The 20,423-nt window shown below is 35.6% G+C and overlaps 1 protein-coding gene across 1 annotated transcript in view; it reads right to left on the bottom strand.

The window, feature by feature from the left end:
* KCNH8 (potassium voltage-gated channel subfamily H member 8) overlaps positions 1-20,423 on the bottom strand; it is a 118,547-nt gene that overhangs the window by 59,143 nt on the left and 38,981 nt on the right. The window contains exons 5-6 of the mRNA XM_033511900.1: positions 12,550-12,707; positions 7,191-7,398 (exon numbers count right to left, since the gene is read on the bottom strand). Of these exons, the coding sequence (XP_033367791.1) occupies positions 7,191-7,398; positions 12,550-12,707 (366 nt within the window). The remainder of the gene's footprint in view (positions 1-7,190; positions 7,399-12,549; positions 12,708-20,423) is intronic.

Genomic DNA, 20,423 nt, shown 5'->3' with positions numbered 1-20,423 from the left:
CATCTTGTTTTGGTTGTCTAGTTTATTCCTATTTATTATTTCTAAAAGACATTCCAGGGGCTAATTATTTCATATAGTGCTGCAAGAAACCACCCAAAATACTTCAGAAGAGTGGTAACCATCAACCATATCCTTCAAAGATTAATTAGAAGTGAATTTTCAGCCCTGCTTCCACAAAAAAAACCCACCAAAAAACTAGACAGGTGAGTATACAGGTATTTATAGTCCACACAACAATGGACCTTCAATACAGGTATCCCAGGTCAAGAGAGAATTGAAATTTTACTGAATTGAAGATACCAGCACTCATGCATGACATAAGTATATTTTAAACATTCCTTTTCTTAAAGATGCCTCTTCAAAGCCAGAAAGGACCATAGTTCCAGAGGAACAGGTCCTGTAATTACTAATGACAAAAAATGAAGAAAGCCTATAATCAAGAACATAATGAAGCAGACTGGAAGAGAAATTAAAATCAAACATTCAGGTAGAGAGATGACAGACTGAAGTGAACAGTTGATCACTGCTAGAGAACGATGTGCTGTGCAGTGTAGTCAGCATAATGTTCTTTCTTGTTCTGCACAAGGATTCATAAATCTACACGTGTCAGTTCTAACCTGATGGATGTGTGTTTGGAGCAGTGAAACCAGACCAATATTTTACAGTAGAACACAGTTCCCTTGGTTGAGATCCTTGGAAATTTCCAAGTGAGGAGGATTCACTTAGTTCTTACAGTGCCACAAAACAAACCGAGCTGCTGTTCCCACTAAAGCAGACCAGGGCGTGCTGGACACCTGTGCCGAACCTTGCCATCTGCCAGACAGCACGAGAGCAGGTGCCAGCTGCAGCCCTTCCCAAGACTCCAGTTGGAATTCATTAGTACCAGCTCCTCATAAGCTGAACATTTGTTGAAATCACTGGAAGCTGTTTTGATGTAGGTCCAGGCTCAAACTCCAGAAGGTAGGTCTGGAATACAGAAGTAGGTGCACGTACCTGCATGCACCAAACATTTCCATTGTCTGGATCCAAAACCTGATCATTCCTTAGCACTACAGTTTTACCTTGTGTCCTTTGTTAGCTGATTTTCCTGGCAGCCCCACTACGTGGAGATTTGTGATCACAAAAAATCTCAGGTTTTGTTTTTTTTTCTTAAACTAAGTTCCTGGTTACCAGTGTTGCTAAGACTATGTTGTGAACATGAGTCTCAGAGGGTTCAGTAGCAGACTGATAAGCACACATTTAAAAAACATCATTATTTTTCATATTTTTAAAATGTATTTTGAATGCTTAGATTTAGTAAAAAGTGCTGATGTCACATTCAAACCCAAGCTTTTAATCCTTTAGCAGAAGGAAATGTTGTACAGGGACAAAGCTGGAATGATCTAAGATCATTAATAGTGAAAATAATTTTTATATAAGAAAAGGAGAATAAACACCAAGCTGCTATCTCAAATTTCATACCAAGTATTCTGTCATGTCTATCCATTTAAGTAATTTTGCTTTGCAAAAATACATTAATATTTACTTGTTTCTACAGCACATTCTGAGACTTAGTATAATATGAAAACACTAGGAGTCAAAAGTTATTTATTGCTCTGACAAATTATGTATTGTATTGATCTAGAGTAGAAGTAATGGCACTGATTCTTCTGATAGGATTTCTGCTCTTATTTACCCAATGGTTATGCTGGGTCTAAGAGCACCAGAAACTTGTAAGGTTGCTAACAAGATGCACACATACCTAAAAATAGTCTTTCTTCTGAAAAGTGGATAGACTGAATTTTAACCTGAATAAATATATCAATGCCAAAAGTATCTATTGTCAAGGATATGCTTAAATCTGAACCTTTAGAATTCCCCGCAACATTGCTCAAGACCTTGTGAAAACTAAGACCAGCTGTCTCTGGTTTCTTAGCATAAACTAGGAAAAACTTCCTGGCACTAAAACTTCCAGGTTGTTGAAACTCAAGAGAATACAGGTAAATGTCTCAATGGATATTGTTGCTGAGTTACAAAATTCTGACAAGAATGAAGCTAGCTGGGGACCATAAAGGACTCAGGCAGAATTTCGGAATCTAAGCTCAAGATTTTAACCTAAAATTTGCATCTAAGACGTAGGACGCCTGCATTTTGGAAAACCCACTTCAGCCAACTTCTGCATCAGGCCAGAAGCACCGCAGTCTTTACATGATTAAGACACTTGGAGATTCTCTCCTGTCTGCACCGGGTGGGAATCTTCCACTCACTTTGTCCCTGCATCTAAATTTACTGAAGAACTCAGCGGGGAAGGTAGTTTTGTGAATTCAGGCTGTTCACTTCAGTCCAGCATGGGACATACAATACCTGAGTGAAAGGCCCTGAAGGCACAGTCTTATTTTCAGCATTTCCTACTGGCACCACTCAGGTGCTGAGCACCTCTTTCTGTACCAAACTCTGCCATTGACAGCTAATTGTGGGTATTCACTTGGACTCAGCATCCAAGTCCTTTTAAAGGCTCCGACTGCAAGAGTGTGATAAAGTGCGTGGGGGAAGTTTTATATTGCAGAATATGTGGTTCATATTCTTGAGTTCTTGTTTTCCAAAGAGCTGTATATTAAAAGACTAATAGAAAATGAGTAAAAACCTGAGATCAAACTTGAGGTATTCAACTGAAATAAAGATTTAAATAGCTGAAGAACAATTACAAATTACAGTCTTGATTTTTAAGCTTATTCCAAAGAAAACATTTATTAACTATAAAAACACTGGTTATTTTTTTTTTTTCTGTATTTTATATTGATAACCCCTCCATAGCCAGAATGTTGTGTTATTGCAGCACTAACAAAAAGTTGCAGCTACATTTCTGGTGGACAGGAAGGAATGTTTTTTTTGAGACAGTAGCACAAATTATACCTGACAGTTTTGATTATCTAAGGAAGCAGCATCCTGACTCCTGGCCCTCTCCTAATCTCCTCACTACACTCAAGACAGCTGAGTTTCAACAGCTCACATGGTTCTCACAGAATAAATGCCCTCAGCAACAGGAAATATTTTCAATATTATCTGTTTCCTGTAGAGACGGGTAAAAAAATAATTTTCTCATATTTAATAAGATCTTTAAGGGGATTAGCTCAGTATATATTAATACAAAACAGCAATCAAATTAATCAAATAAGCAGCCCATGCCTAAATCTGATGTCAGTTAAACTATAGAAATGGGAGTCAATGGAACTGGAGTGTTAGGATCAGTCAGGAGCCCAAACAGAGTCTAGCCTCTACTCCATGTCAGCCAACAGAAAATTAATCTTATTTTTACAGGCTGGTCACAGGGAAGATCATGCCATATCTCAGGGAGACATCTGTTTCACCAAAGAAAACAAATGAGGGGAACAAAGTAAAATGCAACAGAGAGGGACCTGAAAATGCTCGAAGGGAAAAGCAGGACAAGAACTGTACCACTGTCTCCAGTTCGTGGGAATGATGCGTCCAGGAGTCGTGGTTTTATCAGACATTAGAGTCAAAATGCTGCACATGGAACAGCTCTTTCCTAAAATGGGAGAACCTGCTGAGGTAAAGGTTTCCAGCATCTAAAAGCAGTGCCCATGCTGTGTGTCTTCCAAATCATGTAATCAGTTAAATCTAGCAATACTAGAGCTAAGCAAGAGATCCAGTTTTTAACATTATGTCCCAATGTCCCCATGACATGACAGGTCATCAGTAATAGACCCAGACACTTCACCTTTTTTACTGCACAACCATGTGGCTAAATTTGTGAATGTAACCATGTTTTTAAATTATTTGCAATGGGAATGTTTTCTGAATAAGGACAAAAAGTGAAATAAAGTCTTACAAGTAGGTCCAGTAAGAACAAAGCAAAAGCCATTTTCAATTCTGGGTATTTTCATAGGAACAATGTTATCACTCCCATTGCCCCAATTCAAATGCAAATTGAGCACCACATTTGTTTAAATTGGCTAGAGAAATAGATACACAGAAGCAAATGCTGCTAGATCTGGGCTATGGTGCATATCTGATGGCACAGCAAGGTTCAAAGTATTATGTTAACAGTACTGCAGCTTTAAAATGTTTGTTTTAAGTGTTGGCAAACCTCGGTCTTGAAATCTGTGCTACAGCCTTTCTGAGGAAGCACAAAATGGAGTAAGTAAAAGCTAATAGCTTGTTTTCTCCCTCTGCCTCTCCCCCCAAAACTAGCAGCAAACAAAAAAAAGCAAATTAATATTATTTTCATTCCAGACATAATTTTCCTTTCTCAGAACAAACCAATTCCTATGTTTCAGCTATTTCACACATTGCAACTTTCATACTCATGATGCTGTACTCAGTTTTCAAGGAACATCACCCTAGACATTCTAGTGAAGAATAAAACGTAGAATTTCCAAGGGAGAGGCACATTTCCTTTAATTAAAAAAAATGTATAGAAATTATAATTTTTGCATGGTATTTTCAATGCTTTCCATTTGAAAGCCTCTTAATAGCTGGTATAAATTTTGTGTATGATGCATTGATGGAAACTTGAGTCTCCAGTTCTGGTATTAATATATCAAAATTAGTAAGGATCACATTCTACTGCTTTGCCTGCAGTAAGAAATCACTTTTACATGCTCTCCAAAACAGCACAAATTTTTCAGTTGATGAGATCTTCCTTTAGGAGAACAGAATATCCTCAGTGTCTTACAGTAATACTACCTTAATTATACTCCAAGCAAGATTTCTCCTGTGTGTATTATTTGCTTATGATTTATTATGATTTCCAGACCTCATTTTACTTTGCTTAATCACTCATACTCTAAATTACACCTACCATTCTCCCCTCAAAATATCCCCAGTGTGGATGCTATGAGGTGTAGTGAACTTGTCATTTGAAGTTTTCTTAAATGACAAAGAAAGGCTGGCTACAGATAATCACCAGAATGGCAAAAGATACACAGAGGACCAAGACTTAATTTCATTGTGTTTCATCAGCAAGTAGTTTGCATGTGGAGAGCAATACAGTTTGTACTGATTGAAAAAAATTACATAATCCGAATTTTTCTGCTCATATATGTGACACATAGACAGAAATTTGGTAATGTTGGAGTAGTCCTTTCAAAAAAACAGCTTCATGACAGATATCTGGAATTTTCTCAGCTCCTGTCTTTAAACCAGTGTATAATACTTTAACATTTTAAAACCATTTCACTTAAAAAAACCCAAACAAAAAAATCCAAACAAATCCCCAAAGCTATAAATTATTTAACTTAGCTCTAGAACTAATACCTGTAGGAACATTACAGGAGTCACTGCAGTGCAATTTTTGTTATATATTTATAGCATCTAAATATTTTAGAGACCATCCATGAAGGTGGTAGAACAGCCTTCCAGGCAAAAATGCAAACTCACACCTTTAGGAAAGAAAATCCCTAAAAAGTTGTCTGTCTCTAAGCCCATAGAAAAGTCCTTCTTCCATGTAGAAGGTGAAAGTCTGAGCACACATCATTTAGTGCTTTGGCCCATTCCATGTGGAAAAGCACTACCTGCAGCTGTCCAGGGAACACCCCTGATTGTCACAGGTTGAGCTAAATTAGTGGTGAGGGGCTGTTAAGGAACAGGTCCAGCCTAGGAAGCCCACTGGGAGATGATCAGTGTGTGATAACCCAGACACAACCCTCTTCACTGAGCCACAAATGGGACCTCTTGGAAATGCCTCCATGTCAATTAAAATGGGATTGGTTCTAGTGAGGTTGTTGTGACATTTGGTTATTACTGCTGCTGCCCAGGACAGGACTAAACTCATGGGTGAAGGTTAATGTTTTCATAGTGATAAATGCCAAGAGCCCCAGGGTATATGAGGGGAGTTTTCTGAATGTGGCCTTGCCTCAGGGAAAAGGGAGCATGGGGAGCGTTACCAACAGCCCTACCCAGGGAGCAAGGATGCAGCCCATCATCATCATTTGGTCTGCAATGAATGCTTTGAAAGCAGCTATTGTTTGTGGCCTACATAAGCTGACAAAGTGTCTTCAGAGCTACTTCCCACCAGAGAGACATTATTGTCATTATTATTATTATTATCTGGATTTGTTTCTCTGTTAGCGGTATTTGACCAATTTTTGCACAGTGGGCTTTCTTTGTGTATTCTCCCCTAGAGCTACAGTCTTTTCTGTCAGAAGTTTGTCTCTATAAGGAGTTCAACAGCAGGTCACAGACTTGGTTTACAAATGAAAAGACAAATTGACAATCAACTTAGAATAATAAGAAGACTCCACAAATCTTTAAGTAACTTACTGAAAAACTAGAAACACACATTTCTTGGACTTTCTTCTTTTTCTCTTCCTGACCCAGCATCCTCATTTCTCTGAGGTCAAACATCTTTATGATTGTAATTTTTCCCTTAGATTTATCTTAATTAGGTGATATTTAGAGAGATGATAGCAGGGGTAAGAGAAAAGAAAGAAATTAAAGCAGATAAGGATCGGGCAATCTGCAGTTCGAATGCATCTACTGAGCCTTTGGTCACAGGTGTTTGCATTCTTTCCCTCACACCAAGTATTTTTTCTCTTGGGAAACTGTCTCACCTTTAGATAAACTATGTTTATGGAAGATGTTTCATTACAGAAAAATGAAAAGCTAAAAATTTGAAGAGTTAATGTGAAGCAGTGAGATCAGAATGAGGGCTGGGGTAAAAACTAAAGACTGGAGCAAAACTGAGCATTCCATTGATAAATACTTTATCTGCTCTGCAAAACCAAAATCTGCAGATCCTCTAAACAATAATTCCAAAGGAAGTTTTTAACTGGAAGACATTTCAGGGCCTATCTGTTTCAATGTATAGGAAGAAATAATCAGCACACTTGAGGGAATGTTTTTGTTGATGAATTTTCCTAATTTGCTAAACCAGGATGAGTTGTCTAAAATGTTCTTCTACACAGTCTCTCTAGCCATTTTCTATAGAGCTCCTGAATTTTCCAAACTTCAAATCACTCTTAAAAATCTAAAATTATTTCCAGCTGATTTTTATTTTAACCCACCTTTTCAGATTGACCTGAAATTCAGAGAGTGCTGGTCTCTTAATTTTCTCTACAAACAGCACTAAATAATGGTATAAGTTTGAACAAAACCTGAAATAGTGACTTATACATGCACTTTTATATATTTACGTGAATTTATGGATAAATACACGTGTGTATATGTACATGTGGGAAGGAAGAACTTACCTATGTCCCAAGTAAGGGGGTTATTCTGTTCCATCTCCCTTTTCCCTATGACATACCAGATGCAGGCCATCCAGTGAGCGAGCAAGGCAAACATGGACATGAGAAGCGTGAGAACGATTGTGCTGTGCTGGGAGTAACGATCCAGCTTCTGAAGGAGACGCAAGAGGCGCAGAAGCCTCACTGTTTTCAGAAGGTGGACAAGGGAAACCTGAGAGAACAGGGAGAGAAAACCACTTGTCAGCACCTAAACAGCTTCTCAGCAGCTTCCTTCAATCACACAGTTCTCGTTTCAAGAGAGGAAATTCTAAAGCTCTATGAAATGTTGCCCACTCTTCATTCAGCTGCATGGCTGACTAGACTAAATCTTAACACAGCAGAGAACAGCAAAGAAGATGCTTAAAAAAACAGGGAGAAATTTTGATGTGTAAATACATAATTACAATTTCTGATATAAACCAAACAAATTTGAAATACTAGGAGATCTTTCATGTTTTTAAAAGTATTTTTATGCAGTCTTCTTTTAGATTTATCTTAAAAAAATTTTGTTTGTGAAAAATGGATTCTTCTTCCCTGTTCTAGAAGAGAAACACAACTGTCAAACTGTCCAAGGATCATTTGATTGCAATATGAAACCACAAAATAAGTATCTCCAAGTACACAATGATTTTCAGCTTCAGCTAACAGCAGACCTAATATAACTGTGTATGAGATGAAACCAGCATATAACTTAGCATGGGAGAGGCAATAAGAAATAACAGATATTTTGCAGAACAATAAAGCAGAGAAGTTAGAAAAGGCTCATATTTGTTCTTGAGATTTAACCCTGTGTTCAGAGACCTGGGTTTTTTACCGCTCTGCACTAAGTAGTAGTCCAAAAAAGCTTTCATTAAAACTTTTAATACTGCTTCTTAAATTTCTTGACTAAAATATTATTGCCTTTCAATTTCATGAGGCAAAAGCAGCACCTAATCTGCTCAGGACCCTAAGTATACATCAGTTTATGAAGTACATGGCTCTAGCCTTAGAGGAGTTCCAGCATAAAGCAAGCAGTCTCTGCAAGACCCCAACCCTTCCAGAGCATCCTTCAAGCTACATCCATATCATATTGTGCACAGCCCACTCCTGTGCAGGGAATGTACTTGGCTTGTGTTTCACCTGTTGGGCAGAGCTAGCAAACAATATACACATTTGGATCCAAATAGCTTTAATGTATTTGTCTAAGATTAATTAACCATTATTTTCATTAACAGTCACCTTTTTTTTTCCCTTGCTCCATTAATGAGACAGTAGGATTAAGGCCTGGTTGATCCAGGATACCCACATCAGCTGGGAAAGTTACATCAGACTTGAGGTGTCTTGCCACAGCACTCCCACAGCACAGTAAAGAGCTCTCTCAAAAGCAAGTCTAAAAACACAGCTCAATCAATATCCTTTTGCTTTTGCTAATCCAGAATATCCTGAAGCTCAATCTTTCTGTTACCAAAGCTAATAATCTGAAATTTAAATTGTATAGGTGAGCATTCACCAACAGCTAGATCTGAGGTGACTGATATATTCTGTAACACCAGGTGTTGTTGATTTGTTCAAAGACTTAACAACTCATTGATTATATTCCACTCTCAGGAATTAAGTATGTGGGAAACCTGTAAAGAAGAAAATAAGAAATCTACAAGCATTTTTTTTTTTGTCAATACAGTTGTGATAGTGCATAAGTAATTCTCCCATGAGCCTCTTCAAAGGGCAGTATTTGCAGCCCCTTTTTTAATGTGTTTTTTTTCCTCAAGAACCTTTACATTTTTTTGTCATGTACATAGTAAGGAAAAAAAGAAAATCAACAAAATTGTCATTTTTTCAAAATACATTGTTAAAATAAGATCTGACATTTGAGCTCACAAACATTTACAAGGTCATTTCTTGCATTTCATTTCCTCATCTTAAGTCATTCTCCATCTGCAGTGCCAGAGAATTAGTTATGTCTGTGGTCTTAAGCCCAAGAATATCTGCAAATCTAGGGCAGAAGGCTGAAAAATATTTTAATTAATTGCCATGTTTATATCACTACAATTATAAAACTTTAATTTATAGTTATTCTTTAACTGACATGAATCTGTATCAACTGCCTCTGTTTCAGCAGTAACTCATTTCCCAAAGTCTCCTTTTCTTCTCTCCCATCAGCTTGTTTGGAACAAACATGGTTCTGTTGCACTTATTACATAAATGGGTCCCTATTCACGAATGACTCTTCAAGGTGTAGCAGTAACATACAAACATTTGTATAATGATTTTGTATATAATGGTTGTATATGTGTTATGGCCTACACATTAAAGCCTTCCCATGGGAGCCTATGTTTTAAAACATCACAATTAAATAATGATAGCTTTGGTGAAATTATTGTTTTTGTTTTTTTTAATTCCTACCAACAAGAAATTGTAAAAAGACTGTTACAATTATATGTGTGCCCTGCCACTTACCAGTCTTGTCTAAATTCTGATTATTTTTGTTAAGCTGAAGCTATAAAGACAGTGAATCGTATATCATAATATTCTTTTTAATGTGGAAGCAGGTTCTATTTTAAGGTGTAAGGACTGCCCCATTTCAAAATAATTTCTTCATAAAATTGAACACAGATGTAATTAATCATGTGTTATTGCACTGAATTTTCTCATTAGTCACGCCAAACACTCTTCTGGTATTGTGCCCAGTATGTCATTGGAAGATCTGAAATGCCATCAGGCAGCTTCTTTTTCTATGTCACAAATTTAGGAAGACAAAATAAGGAGTCAGCACTCATGTTTGTGCCTGCATAGATTTTCCTTTGCCCAGAGATATAAAATCATCAAAATTTTCCTTTTGTTAATCATTTTAGACTAGCTGGGTTAACCTTTTTTCTGTCAAAAGGACAGGGACAAAATTTTATCTGCGACTAACACAAACTCAATCACCATCACATACTGAGAAGTACTGACAAAAAATAAAGCTGCTACAAACAAGTGATGAAATTCTCTTCCTGGAAGAATTGTCTCCTACATAAAAAATGAATGAATGAAGATATGGGCTACATTTTAAAAAATGACTAGTGGAAGAGATTTTTGATAATTTTTCGTCCACCTGGTTAGTTGCCTTTCCTCAAAAAATGATACTCTTGCTCTACAACTACTGATAGCTACTCAAAAAGGAGCAATTCAGTCATTATAACCAGTGCTTAATGGCCTGGTTTTTATGGCAACATTTGAAACCAAATTTCCCTGAATGAAGGGATCCTTTCTGTCAGATGAACACAAGGACGGAAGGAGCTGGGATCTTGGCATGCTCTGAGGATAGGCAGGCATGTGTCTGTGCTCTCAGGCCTCCAAAGAGTATCTGATTTTAACAGTAGGGCGGAATCCAGGTAGGGTGTAAAGGCAGTAGAGCCAACTCATACAGTTTCACTTTTATTTGTTTCAAAACATATTCAAAGATAGCAAAAGACTCCACAGCATTTACGTGCACTCTGTCTCCACCAATCTCCAGCTGGGGCATGGCATATATGTGCCATGCATACACAGGTATGTCTGGCACTATACCTATAGCTTGCAGAATTTAGAGCATCCCCAAAGGTTTGTCCTTTGTGAGATGCCCCCTGATGCCCCTTCTCACCGTTCTGTTGAGGCAACCTCTGAAAGTTGCTGAAGTGAAAGTCTGAGAACAGACATGAGGAAATGACTTATTAAATCATCAAGCCTGCAAACAGTGTCATGTGATTAACACCTCCCCCTGTTCTTGAAACAGCTGATAAGTCACTTTTGTCTTGAGGTTTATATTAACAGTTGCCAAGTCTTGTCATGAAAGACGATATGATATAGTAAGGCATTGTATTCCCATCAAGGATCATACAGTGATCTTGTTAAGAGAAAAAGTTTAAAAGTATGACAGGAGATGTGTATTAATAAAATTATGGCAGCATTTTTAACATTGCGCCATTTTAACTGTAAGTATGATCATTGGATAGCACTTTCTTTCCCCGGAATTAAGTATGGAAAGCTTATCAGTTCTTCCAGTGGGGCCAAAAATGTTGTTTTCAGTTTTTTTAATTTTCTCTTTGACAGGAAAATTAAACACGGTTAATTTAATGAAAATTATTAATAGCAATTAAACCAACAGCATTATGCTGGCTGTTTGGTTTGAGTGTAAGGGATAAACTGAGACAGTAATGTATTTGTATAGGTCACCCACCATTTATAAAGAAACAATGAACAATGTGAAACTATCAGATTTTAAAGAGCATCTACAATAGCATGAGATTAATGGTTCTTTACATAATAATGACATGAAAAGAGAGTTCATTGAAGGAAATTGAATTAAATGAAAAAATCAAACATGGTACCTTACATGGCACCCTTCCTGACTAGTGTTTTTCTATGTTTTTGGTTTGGTTTTGCTTTTTTTTCCTGAAATGTGTTTATCCTATCATCTCTGTGCTTGTCTGTGACTCACTTTTAATGAAATTAAGATTGAGTGCATCTGTTTATGAAAGATCCAAAATCTAGGAATTAGGAAGTAGACAGCTGAAAACCTCAGTCTTTTCTGGCAAATATCCACAAAATTAAGAAACCACTTGCCAATGTTTTTTTTTTTTTCAAAAATTAAACCTTCTGATTCAGAGGGCAGGAGGTGTTTGCCTTCTTGGGAGGGAATTGTTTGCTTCTTTGCTTATTGCAATTTTGCTTAGTAGATCCTTACTCTACAAAATCCAATAGGCTAGCAGAATAAAAACCTTTGTCTTAGCATAAGTAAACCAAGGCAAATGTAACCCATCATAATCATGACATCACCTAATTTTAGAACAAACATTTTCAAAGCTGATTATAAAGCTTTTGTCATTACATTCCTAAAAGAAAAAAGATGAGTTGAATATGAAGTCAACAACAGTTGCAAGCAATACATGCATGATAGAACACACAAAAAAATATTAATCATGCTGTAATTTTTTCACAAAAATTCCCATAAGTAAAGAGAAAGAGGATTCCTGGCTAAACAAACCTGTTGTCCATAACAATTATTTACTTTACTACAGTAAAAATGTATGAGTCTTGAAAAATTAAGGACTGAATTTATGCACCATAAGAGATCAAAAGCCATAGAAAACTCTATTTGAGTAATTAGATATGAAGCTAACATAGATGCAACTGTTTACAAAACAAAGAAAATTGAATTAAAAAGTTGGTACATCCAGGGGTGAAAATACACCACAAAGCTGTAAAAGACACCTAAGTATTTTAGTTAATTTAGTTTCAGTCTCCAGATCCAGAAAAAAAAAAACACATCAACAAACCCCTCTTGAAAAAAGAGAACAACTCAGAAAAAAGGGTTAATACTTACCACAGTGACGTTGAAAGCATAAAGAAGATCAAAAGGAAGTGCAGCAATTAAGTCAATGATAAACCATGTAGTCACATAGTGGATACAAATAGATCTTGCTTCAAATATCACTTGGCCAGACTTGCTAACATACGTTGTTCGGAAATTTAAAATAATATCTGCTTGACAAAGAATGAACAGAATCAGAGACAGCGATTTCTTAATTCCAGGGCATAATACCAAGAATCCAGTGTAATGCTGATTGGTTTTCTTCTGTACCATAAATACCACATGAATAATCTAATACAGAAACAAAAAAACCTATAGTGATAAGAGATGCATATACATGGAGTTAAAGCTATGAATGCATTATTCTTTTCAAGGAGTAAACAGAATATCTAAACATTTATCTCTCATTGATTTCAAAGGGGGTTTGAATTCAAAAACAACATCCACACACACTGATCTTTAAACTGTACAAATATTGGGTTTTTTCTGAATGAAAAAAATAAGGGTATTGTTTTTATCCATAAAATTTATTAATACTTATTTTGAAAAAAAAATAATTATTTTATTAAAAATATGTGATTTAAGCTCTTTTAGTGATAACAACTTAGCACAGATGACCGATGTCATCCTCAAGGATAACCATGTTTTTTATCAACTGAAAAATGCTGAACACACTTGAACAAAAGGCTTTTTGGGCTATGGTGGAGATCACAAAAGTGATATGAATTGCTTGGTGACTTGTGTATTTTCTATGTTCCCATCTAACATCCCAGGATGCGTGTCTTTCAGTATGAGATATACTTTTGACGTGTCTTGCCAAAACACATTAGCACTTGAAGAAAAACTCAGGTCTTGACAACAGAGTCTCAATTATTTTCATGTCCTACAAGACAAAGACTATAATCTGTCCTCAAGCTATGCACCCTGTTTCTACTAACATTAGTGGGAGCCACTTGTGTAACTTTTACAGTCTCAGAAAAGAGTGCAGCCAACCATTAAGGCTGGTGTTTTACTGCAAGATAGCTTCAGGGGGAAAAAAGAGATTGATTTGCATTTCTCCCTAGAAGTTCTTTAGGTAGGCTACACTAAGACTGCATAAAGTATGACCTTTTCTTCAAGCCTGCTAACCATAAATTGCAAGAAGACAAGAAACAATCTCTTTTTGCCCCACTAGTGGCAAAGAGAAGAGAGAGGTTCAGCACACAGAGAAAATCATGTTGGATCTTTCCTTTGGGGTATCAGAAAAGATTCCTTAAGGATAAATTTTGACCAAATCCCAAGTTCTAATGATCTGGGTCTGAAAAATAATAATTTGCCAGGTTTCACTAGCAGAAAAATTTTGTGCTGTCTTCTGCAGCTTGAAGCTAGACAGCCTGCTGTGATGATTTGTCATACTGGTTAACCCATACTACAAAAATGTTACGAACTTTTCAATAATACAATTAACATGGGAATATAGCATAATTTCACATGGTTCATAATGAGTAAGAGGGCAGGTTTAACTCCACAGGTGCTTTCTAGAGACAATTGGTTACTAGCCACATTTCCAGATCAATATGGCAACATCAGTCAGATACAGAACACCTTCATGAAGATTTGTTTCAGAGATATAAGAAAGATAAAGATATTTGCATCACTAGCATTTTGAAACTTCTCCTTCTCACTTGTCTCACAAACTACAAAATGTAGTTATCAAAGTCAGAAAAAGTATTTGCTTTTTTATTGTCCATTAGCATCTGTGAAACAGCTAAAGAAAAGGAGATAAATTCTTGCTTTAAATCTAAGTACATTCACTACACCAAAGGGTTATCAATCTGCATATGCAATTCACTGTTCAAGATTGAAGAGATTAGAGGTTTTTCTACACTGCACCCTTTTCTGTGTTCCTATCAAAGCAATTTAGGACAACAGCCCCAGATAACAGCTATATACAAAAAAAAAAAAAAAGAACATAGGAAATGCTAAGTGCCTCTTTCTGCATCCAGTTTATTAGATAAAAATCCAGAGGGCTGGTAGTAAATGTCATCCATCTTGCATTTCTTGACAACTTTCTGAGCAATACTTGGGTGTAAACACTTTCTTCATCTGGGCAATTTACAGTTTATTTACAGCTTATTTACAGCCTAACTGCTGTGTTAAAGTACTTACTGAGAAATAAGTAAGGGAAAAAACAAAAAAGAACCCTTGTGTCAAAAAACTTCTAAGAGCACAACAAAATCTTTAACACAAGTTTAGAAATGACCATTTCTTCTGAGAGATTGTATTATTTCTAAGAATTATATATTCCACAGTTTTTTTTTTTTGATTTCTGTTAAAAAAGTGGAAGATTTACTCTTTCTTTTTTATAAATATTTTCTTATCACTAATAGTATCTTCCAAAAATACTGATGAATTATTTAACGTTTTAGAAATTTTTTATAATCTTATTGTGCACTAGCTTCTACAAACTGATGACTACTGAAAGAAAAATCTGAAATTCAACACAAGAATCAATAGTGTAAAGCTTCAAAGAGTCCAGACAACTCTAGATCTTCAAAACTAATGACCTTCTCTGGAGCTGAGTTAGTTCCAAATGCTCTGAGGTGAGTTTTAATCATTTCCTTCAACATGAAGGGCAACAATTGTAAGTTTACACCTGTAAACCAGGCAAGAGGGATGTTTAATCTCTTAGCTGATTCTTAAACCATATATGAGCCAACACCAATATATTTGGATAATTAGTGGGTTAAACTTTTTCCACAAGATACATTTGAATATACTATCTTTAAGTATGCTCTAACAAAAACTTCAGCCTGTGCAAACTTCATATTTAAAGCTGTGTTTGATACGTTTGTTTCAGGCTGGGACAAAGACTGCAATCTCTATTCTGCTTTAGGACATCTCATAACACAAAAACCAAGTATTAATAACAAAGATTATTACTAAAGAAAAACATCTGAATTTACTTTATTGCAAATTTTTTATGTGAGATAGGAAAGCATCACTTTAACTGGTCTTGTGAGACACAAATATCATGTGCTCAGGAAAGCAGAACAGAGCATTTAAATAATGTCTCTGACTTGAGAAATGTCATTATAGTTACCTAAAACTAAGCAGAACAGCAGAAAAAATCAAACTGCTTAACTCATTACGCCCGTCTTGAAGCACAGCACACATGTATCTAAATTACCATGTATTTCTTGATGTAGAGAGGGAAAAAAGAGTGAAATATCTTTATTCTTGTCTTTGTTAGGAAAAATTTGGGTTCTTATTTTGTTACATAATTCAATTTCCGTTCAAATTAAACAGAAGAAAAGTCAGGATTCAAGTAAATTAAAGCTCAATATAAAGCCTAGACTATCCTATTAACTTTAAGAAGGATCCTTAAATAATTCTTAACTACACGGCCTTTTCCACAAGACTTATACTGTGTTTAACACAGATACACATTGTGTTAACACCAGTGTGTCTTAAGCCAGTTATGATCTCCTCCTTCCCCACTCATTTCTGTACACACTGCTGTGTGTGAACCTTGAGCAAAGAGTGTCAGTCTTCCAAGCAAGTTTTTTCTGTTGAACACAAAGGTAAACTTGACCTGAAAGCACCCAACAGGGAGAACCCAATATGTCCAATTTCAAGAGGCTTGGAACTAGGAATCATGTCACCCTGGCACACTGTGTAGGAAAATGGGCTTCTGCTCCACACACCCTCTGATCACAGCTCCCTGCTGATGCAATTACTTTCTGCTTTTTGAGTCCTGCTCCTCTGAGTTCCCCTTCTCTCTACCCTGCAGACTGATCACCTTACCCTACCAGCCCAACACAACACAGACCAGAAACCCCTTTAGGCACTAAGTCCTTAAGATGCATGCAGGGATAATAAACAGTGAATTTGTGAAACCACAACTGTGATTTTTCTCCTGGTTGGATCCCATGGCTAATTAGCTCCATCTGCATGGATTCTCTGTCTGTTATTTCTAATACTGATAAAGCATGGGCACATAACCCTTTAAAAAAAAAAAAAAATCTTGTAAGAAATGTGATATTTCCAAACTCATGCAAAGATATACTGAAAGATTATAGAAAAAGTATTTTTATACAAAAAACCATTTTTTTCAGCCATTAAATGAATTTAAAATTGTTATCTATAGACAGCTGCAGTTCCTAACTTATTTGTGTATTTTGCTCCTGTTAAGCTCTTACTCAGTATTCACAGCAGTAAACACCAGAACACTGGGACCATTATCAACCAAATGTCTTCCAAGTTTGTAATTATCATGGCTACATGGGTCTGTGATATTTTCATTCCAAAAACCTGTAGCCAATAACATGATATAACTGGAAAGCTGTAAGCAATTACTTTCCTAATCTGAGTGTTCTAATGGCTTTTGCTCACCTATTGGTGACTATTTTTCACAAGTTTCCAGTGTGAAATCCACATCATAACAATGCCTGATTCCAAAGAAAAGGCAGCTTATTTCATAGCTGGGCATAAAAGAGCTGGGAAATCTAAGCAAGTTCATAAGGTTTTGAAACTGGTGGCCTCTCTTGGATTAAAGCTCTGTATGACATGCTACATCCTTGACCAAGTTGCCTCTGTCTAGATTTCTATTATGCAACACATTCACACAGTGAATGGTATGAAAACACCAATTGAAACTGGTGCTGAACAAAGAGAAAAAAAAAAATGTTGAAAAAATGGGGGTTCTACTTAGTGTATAATGCAGATTGGTCTCCTAAATGATATAAAAGGAACAAAAGCCAAAAACTGATAGCCGTCAAGCTAACCTATAAATCATTAAGATGTTTTCCAATATAATATCCCTTGTAAAGTTTTAAAAGCTTAATATGTGTTCTGTATAATCTCAATTTCTAGTCCCTGTTAAAAAAAAAATAAAAATTGATATCTGGAGTCCAGCTGAGCCACTTTACCCATAAACAGGATTATTTTACCTGAAGCAGCTGATTTTCCTGTGACAACATTTTTTTGCTGTCTTTAGGCTTGATTGTTTAAAAACTAAATCCTTCTGGGATTAAACATATGACCAAGTTACAGCAGAATAGCAATTCAAGATTAGTCAGGTGATTCAATAACTGTCCATGTCATAGTCTAAAATTTCGGAAAATGCAATGTAATATACCTCAGTTTAACTGTCTTTCACTGGGAGATAAATGAAATTGAAGAATTCTGTGCCTTTAGGGAAAGTGGCATACTTATAAGCAGTGATGTTTTATTAGACTGCAGTCACTCAAACCTATGCTTAAGAACTAGATGATTTAGGTATGTTAACCCCATTGATTTTCAGCGAAGACAGTTTTTTACATTCTCTCCCTCTTCTAGATAGTATGACTGACTCATCTCTAATTTCTTATATTTTTTTTCACTTTCCTTTATGTGACTTTACATTGGTTTTCCTTAGCTAGCAATACTTTCCCTGAAGTCCAAACTCTTTCACCTATCTGATTGTTTTAGCCAATTTTATTTAATGATACAAGGATAATGATACTAGAATCTGGCCAGAGAGTTTTTAAGAAAGTTTTCAGGAAATATTAGTGCCATATTGTTTGAAGAACAATTTATCTGTCCCTATATAAACTCTTATTTTTTTCTATTCTCCTGCTGAGATAAACATAGATGTTCCTAGTAAATTGCCTAGGAACAATTTATTCAAATGGAAGTGATTTTTCAGTTCAGCATCTTCCTTCCAGACATCTATAACCACAATTAGTTTGATGATTTTCTTTCAGAGTCTGACATGATCAGGTGAGGGAGATGAAATTGGGTTTATGTAGGAAAAGAAAGTAATGTTCATCTTTAAACATTGCATAAGAACTTGAGCCATTATGAGATCAAATAAAGCTTACAAGAAAAAAAAAAGCACAGCAGAGGTTAAGTACCAATAAACTAAGTACTAAAATGTAGGAATTTTATGTAATAAATATGTAAAATATAATAAAATATATAAATAATATAAAACATTATAAAATATATAATATATAAACTATATAAATAATATAATCAAAATTATGTCTTAATAAAAGCCTATTGCAGCTGCTGGAGGAACAGTACTTTTTTCTTTTTTTTTTAGAAAGTTATATCAAAGAGTGAACAGATATTAAGTCACAACCAATATAAACTACAGAAAAATTATAATGAAAAACTAGACCTGTTTGCAAAAGAGAAAGAAAACACTGGTGTCCATTATGAAGGAAAATTGCAGTTTTAGGAAAGGAACTTTAGTTCCTTTGTAGCAAACAGTGTCATGTCATTATGAGAGAAATTAATAATAATCTCATAGAAAATCCACATATGTTCAATACATACTTCTTATCTAATTGGGAATGAAGCAGCAAAACAAGGTTGTGTCATATCAGATGTTAAATTGCAATTCAGTGTGCCCAAAATAAGACTCAGGAGGTAGTAACATTTTAAAAACCAAACACTTAACGACATGTTACTTCTGCAGGTTGATAAAAAAAAAATCTCCAAAATAGAAATGTGTATCTTACAAGCTGTAAAAAAATAGAGTTGTGGATTCTTTAAGGTCTTTGAAGAACAGCTGCTGTCCTTCAGGAATACATGCTTTAGCCAAATACAGTTTCTTTAATACATGTATTAAATATGACATCTTCTATTTAAGACTCAACTAGATGGTAAACATTTCTAATTCTTGTCAGAATCTTTGGGAACTGAAAGATCATACAAAACTACATGTAACTGAAGTCTCAGGTGTATTATGCTGATGTAAGTAATAGTAAGAAGGAAGAAGTTGGGCCAAAATATATACTCTTACAACTTAAAGAAATTGAGTATCCCAAGATATGATGACTAGATCCTAATGGACTTGATATCTAAAAAGGAATATCAAGATCCATCATTGTACTACAGGATGGTGTTTTGTTTAAGTAGGAAATTCTTTTCTCTTCCACTTCCTACACAGAAAATAAAAAAATAATCTAATGGACAAGCATTATCATGAAAGAAAATTATGGAAAAGGAATAGAATTAGCCCTTAAGCAAGTATACATTTAAAAACATGAAATACAGCTATCAAGTATACCTCTCCCTCCTATTTTCCTTTGGGTGCAACCCTAAATATAATTTTCTCCTGGTTACTAATGCTTCAGAATATTGTGCAAACAGTCCCATTTAGTTTTTGTGGGCAGTCATAGAGTCTGGAAAACACATTTTAGAGCCACATAACATCTCCATTGAAAGAAGCTCTTTTTTAAAAGTCTTGTGGCTTTAGCTGGTTGACTAGAATGGTCAGGAACATGGTTAAAAATTACAAATACTTAAAATCTTTACCATAATTTACATGACATTATGTAACATGATGGACTTCTGAATAAGATTTCTATTAGCATGGAGTAACTGTAATTCAGAATCTTTTTGCTATTAAAGTCACGATTGAATACACTGAGCTGTTTTACCAGTCAAACTTCTCCAGCGAGAAGAGTTTATTTACCATTTGACACCAAGTTGCTTATCACTGCACAGTACATGAGGAGTGGCATGGTCAGTCTCCTAGGCAGTGATATGATGTATGTTCTCAGCCCTGATCCATCCAAGTTTGTCAAATAAACAACTTTTTCAGTGATTTTAGTGGAAGAAAATCCATTTTTGGTTGTGATGGATCATAGCAGAATGGACTCCCAAAATCAATCTGTAACTGACAGTCTGATTTTATCCTCCTTACTATTTGCTCTTACACTGGAAAGTTATGTGATATTGAAATTGGCATCCAAGTGGAAATACTGTTTTACTTGGGTAACTTATCCATTAATATATATTAAGAAAAAAATAAAATCTGAAAGCATCTTTTGAATGGGTATTTTTATAATGAAAGTGACTCCCTCCAGAAAGACATGGTCAGTGATAATGCACTAACATGATATGTTCTATCA

The sequence above is a fragment of the Parus major genome, chromosome 2, assembly GCF_001522545.3.
Source record: "Parus major isolate Abel chromosome 2, Parus_major1.1, whole genome shotgun sequence".
Taxonomy (NCBI): Eukaryota; Metazoa; Chordata; class Aves; order Passeriformes; family Paridae; genus Parus; species Parus major.
This window is presented reverse-complemented; position numbering and strand designations above follow the sequence as displayed.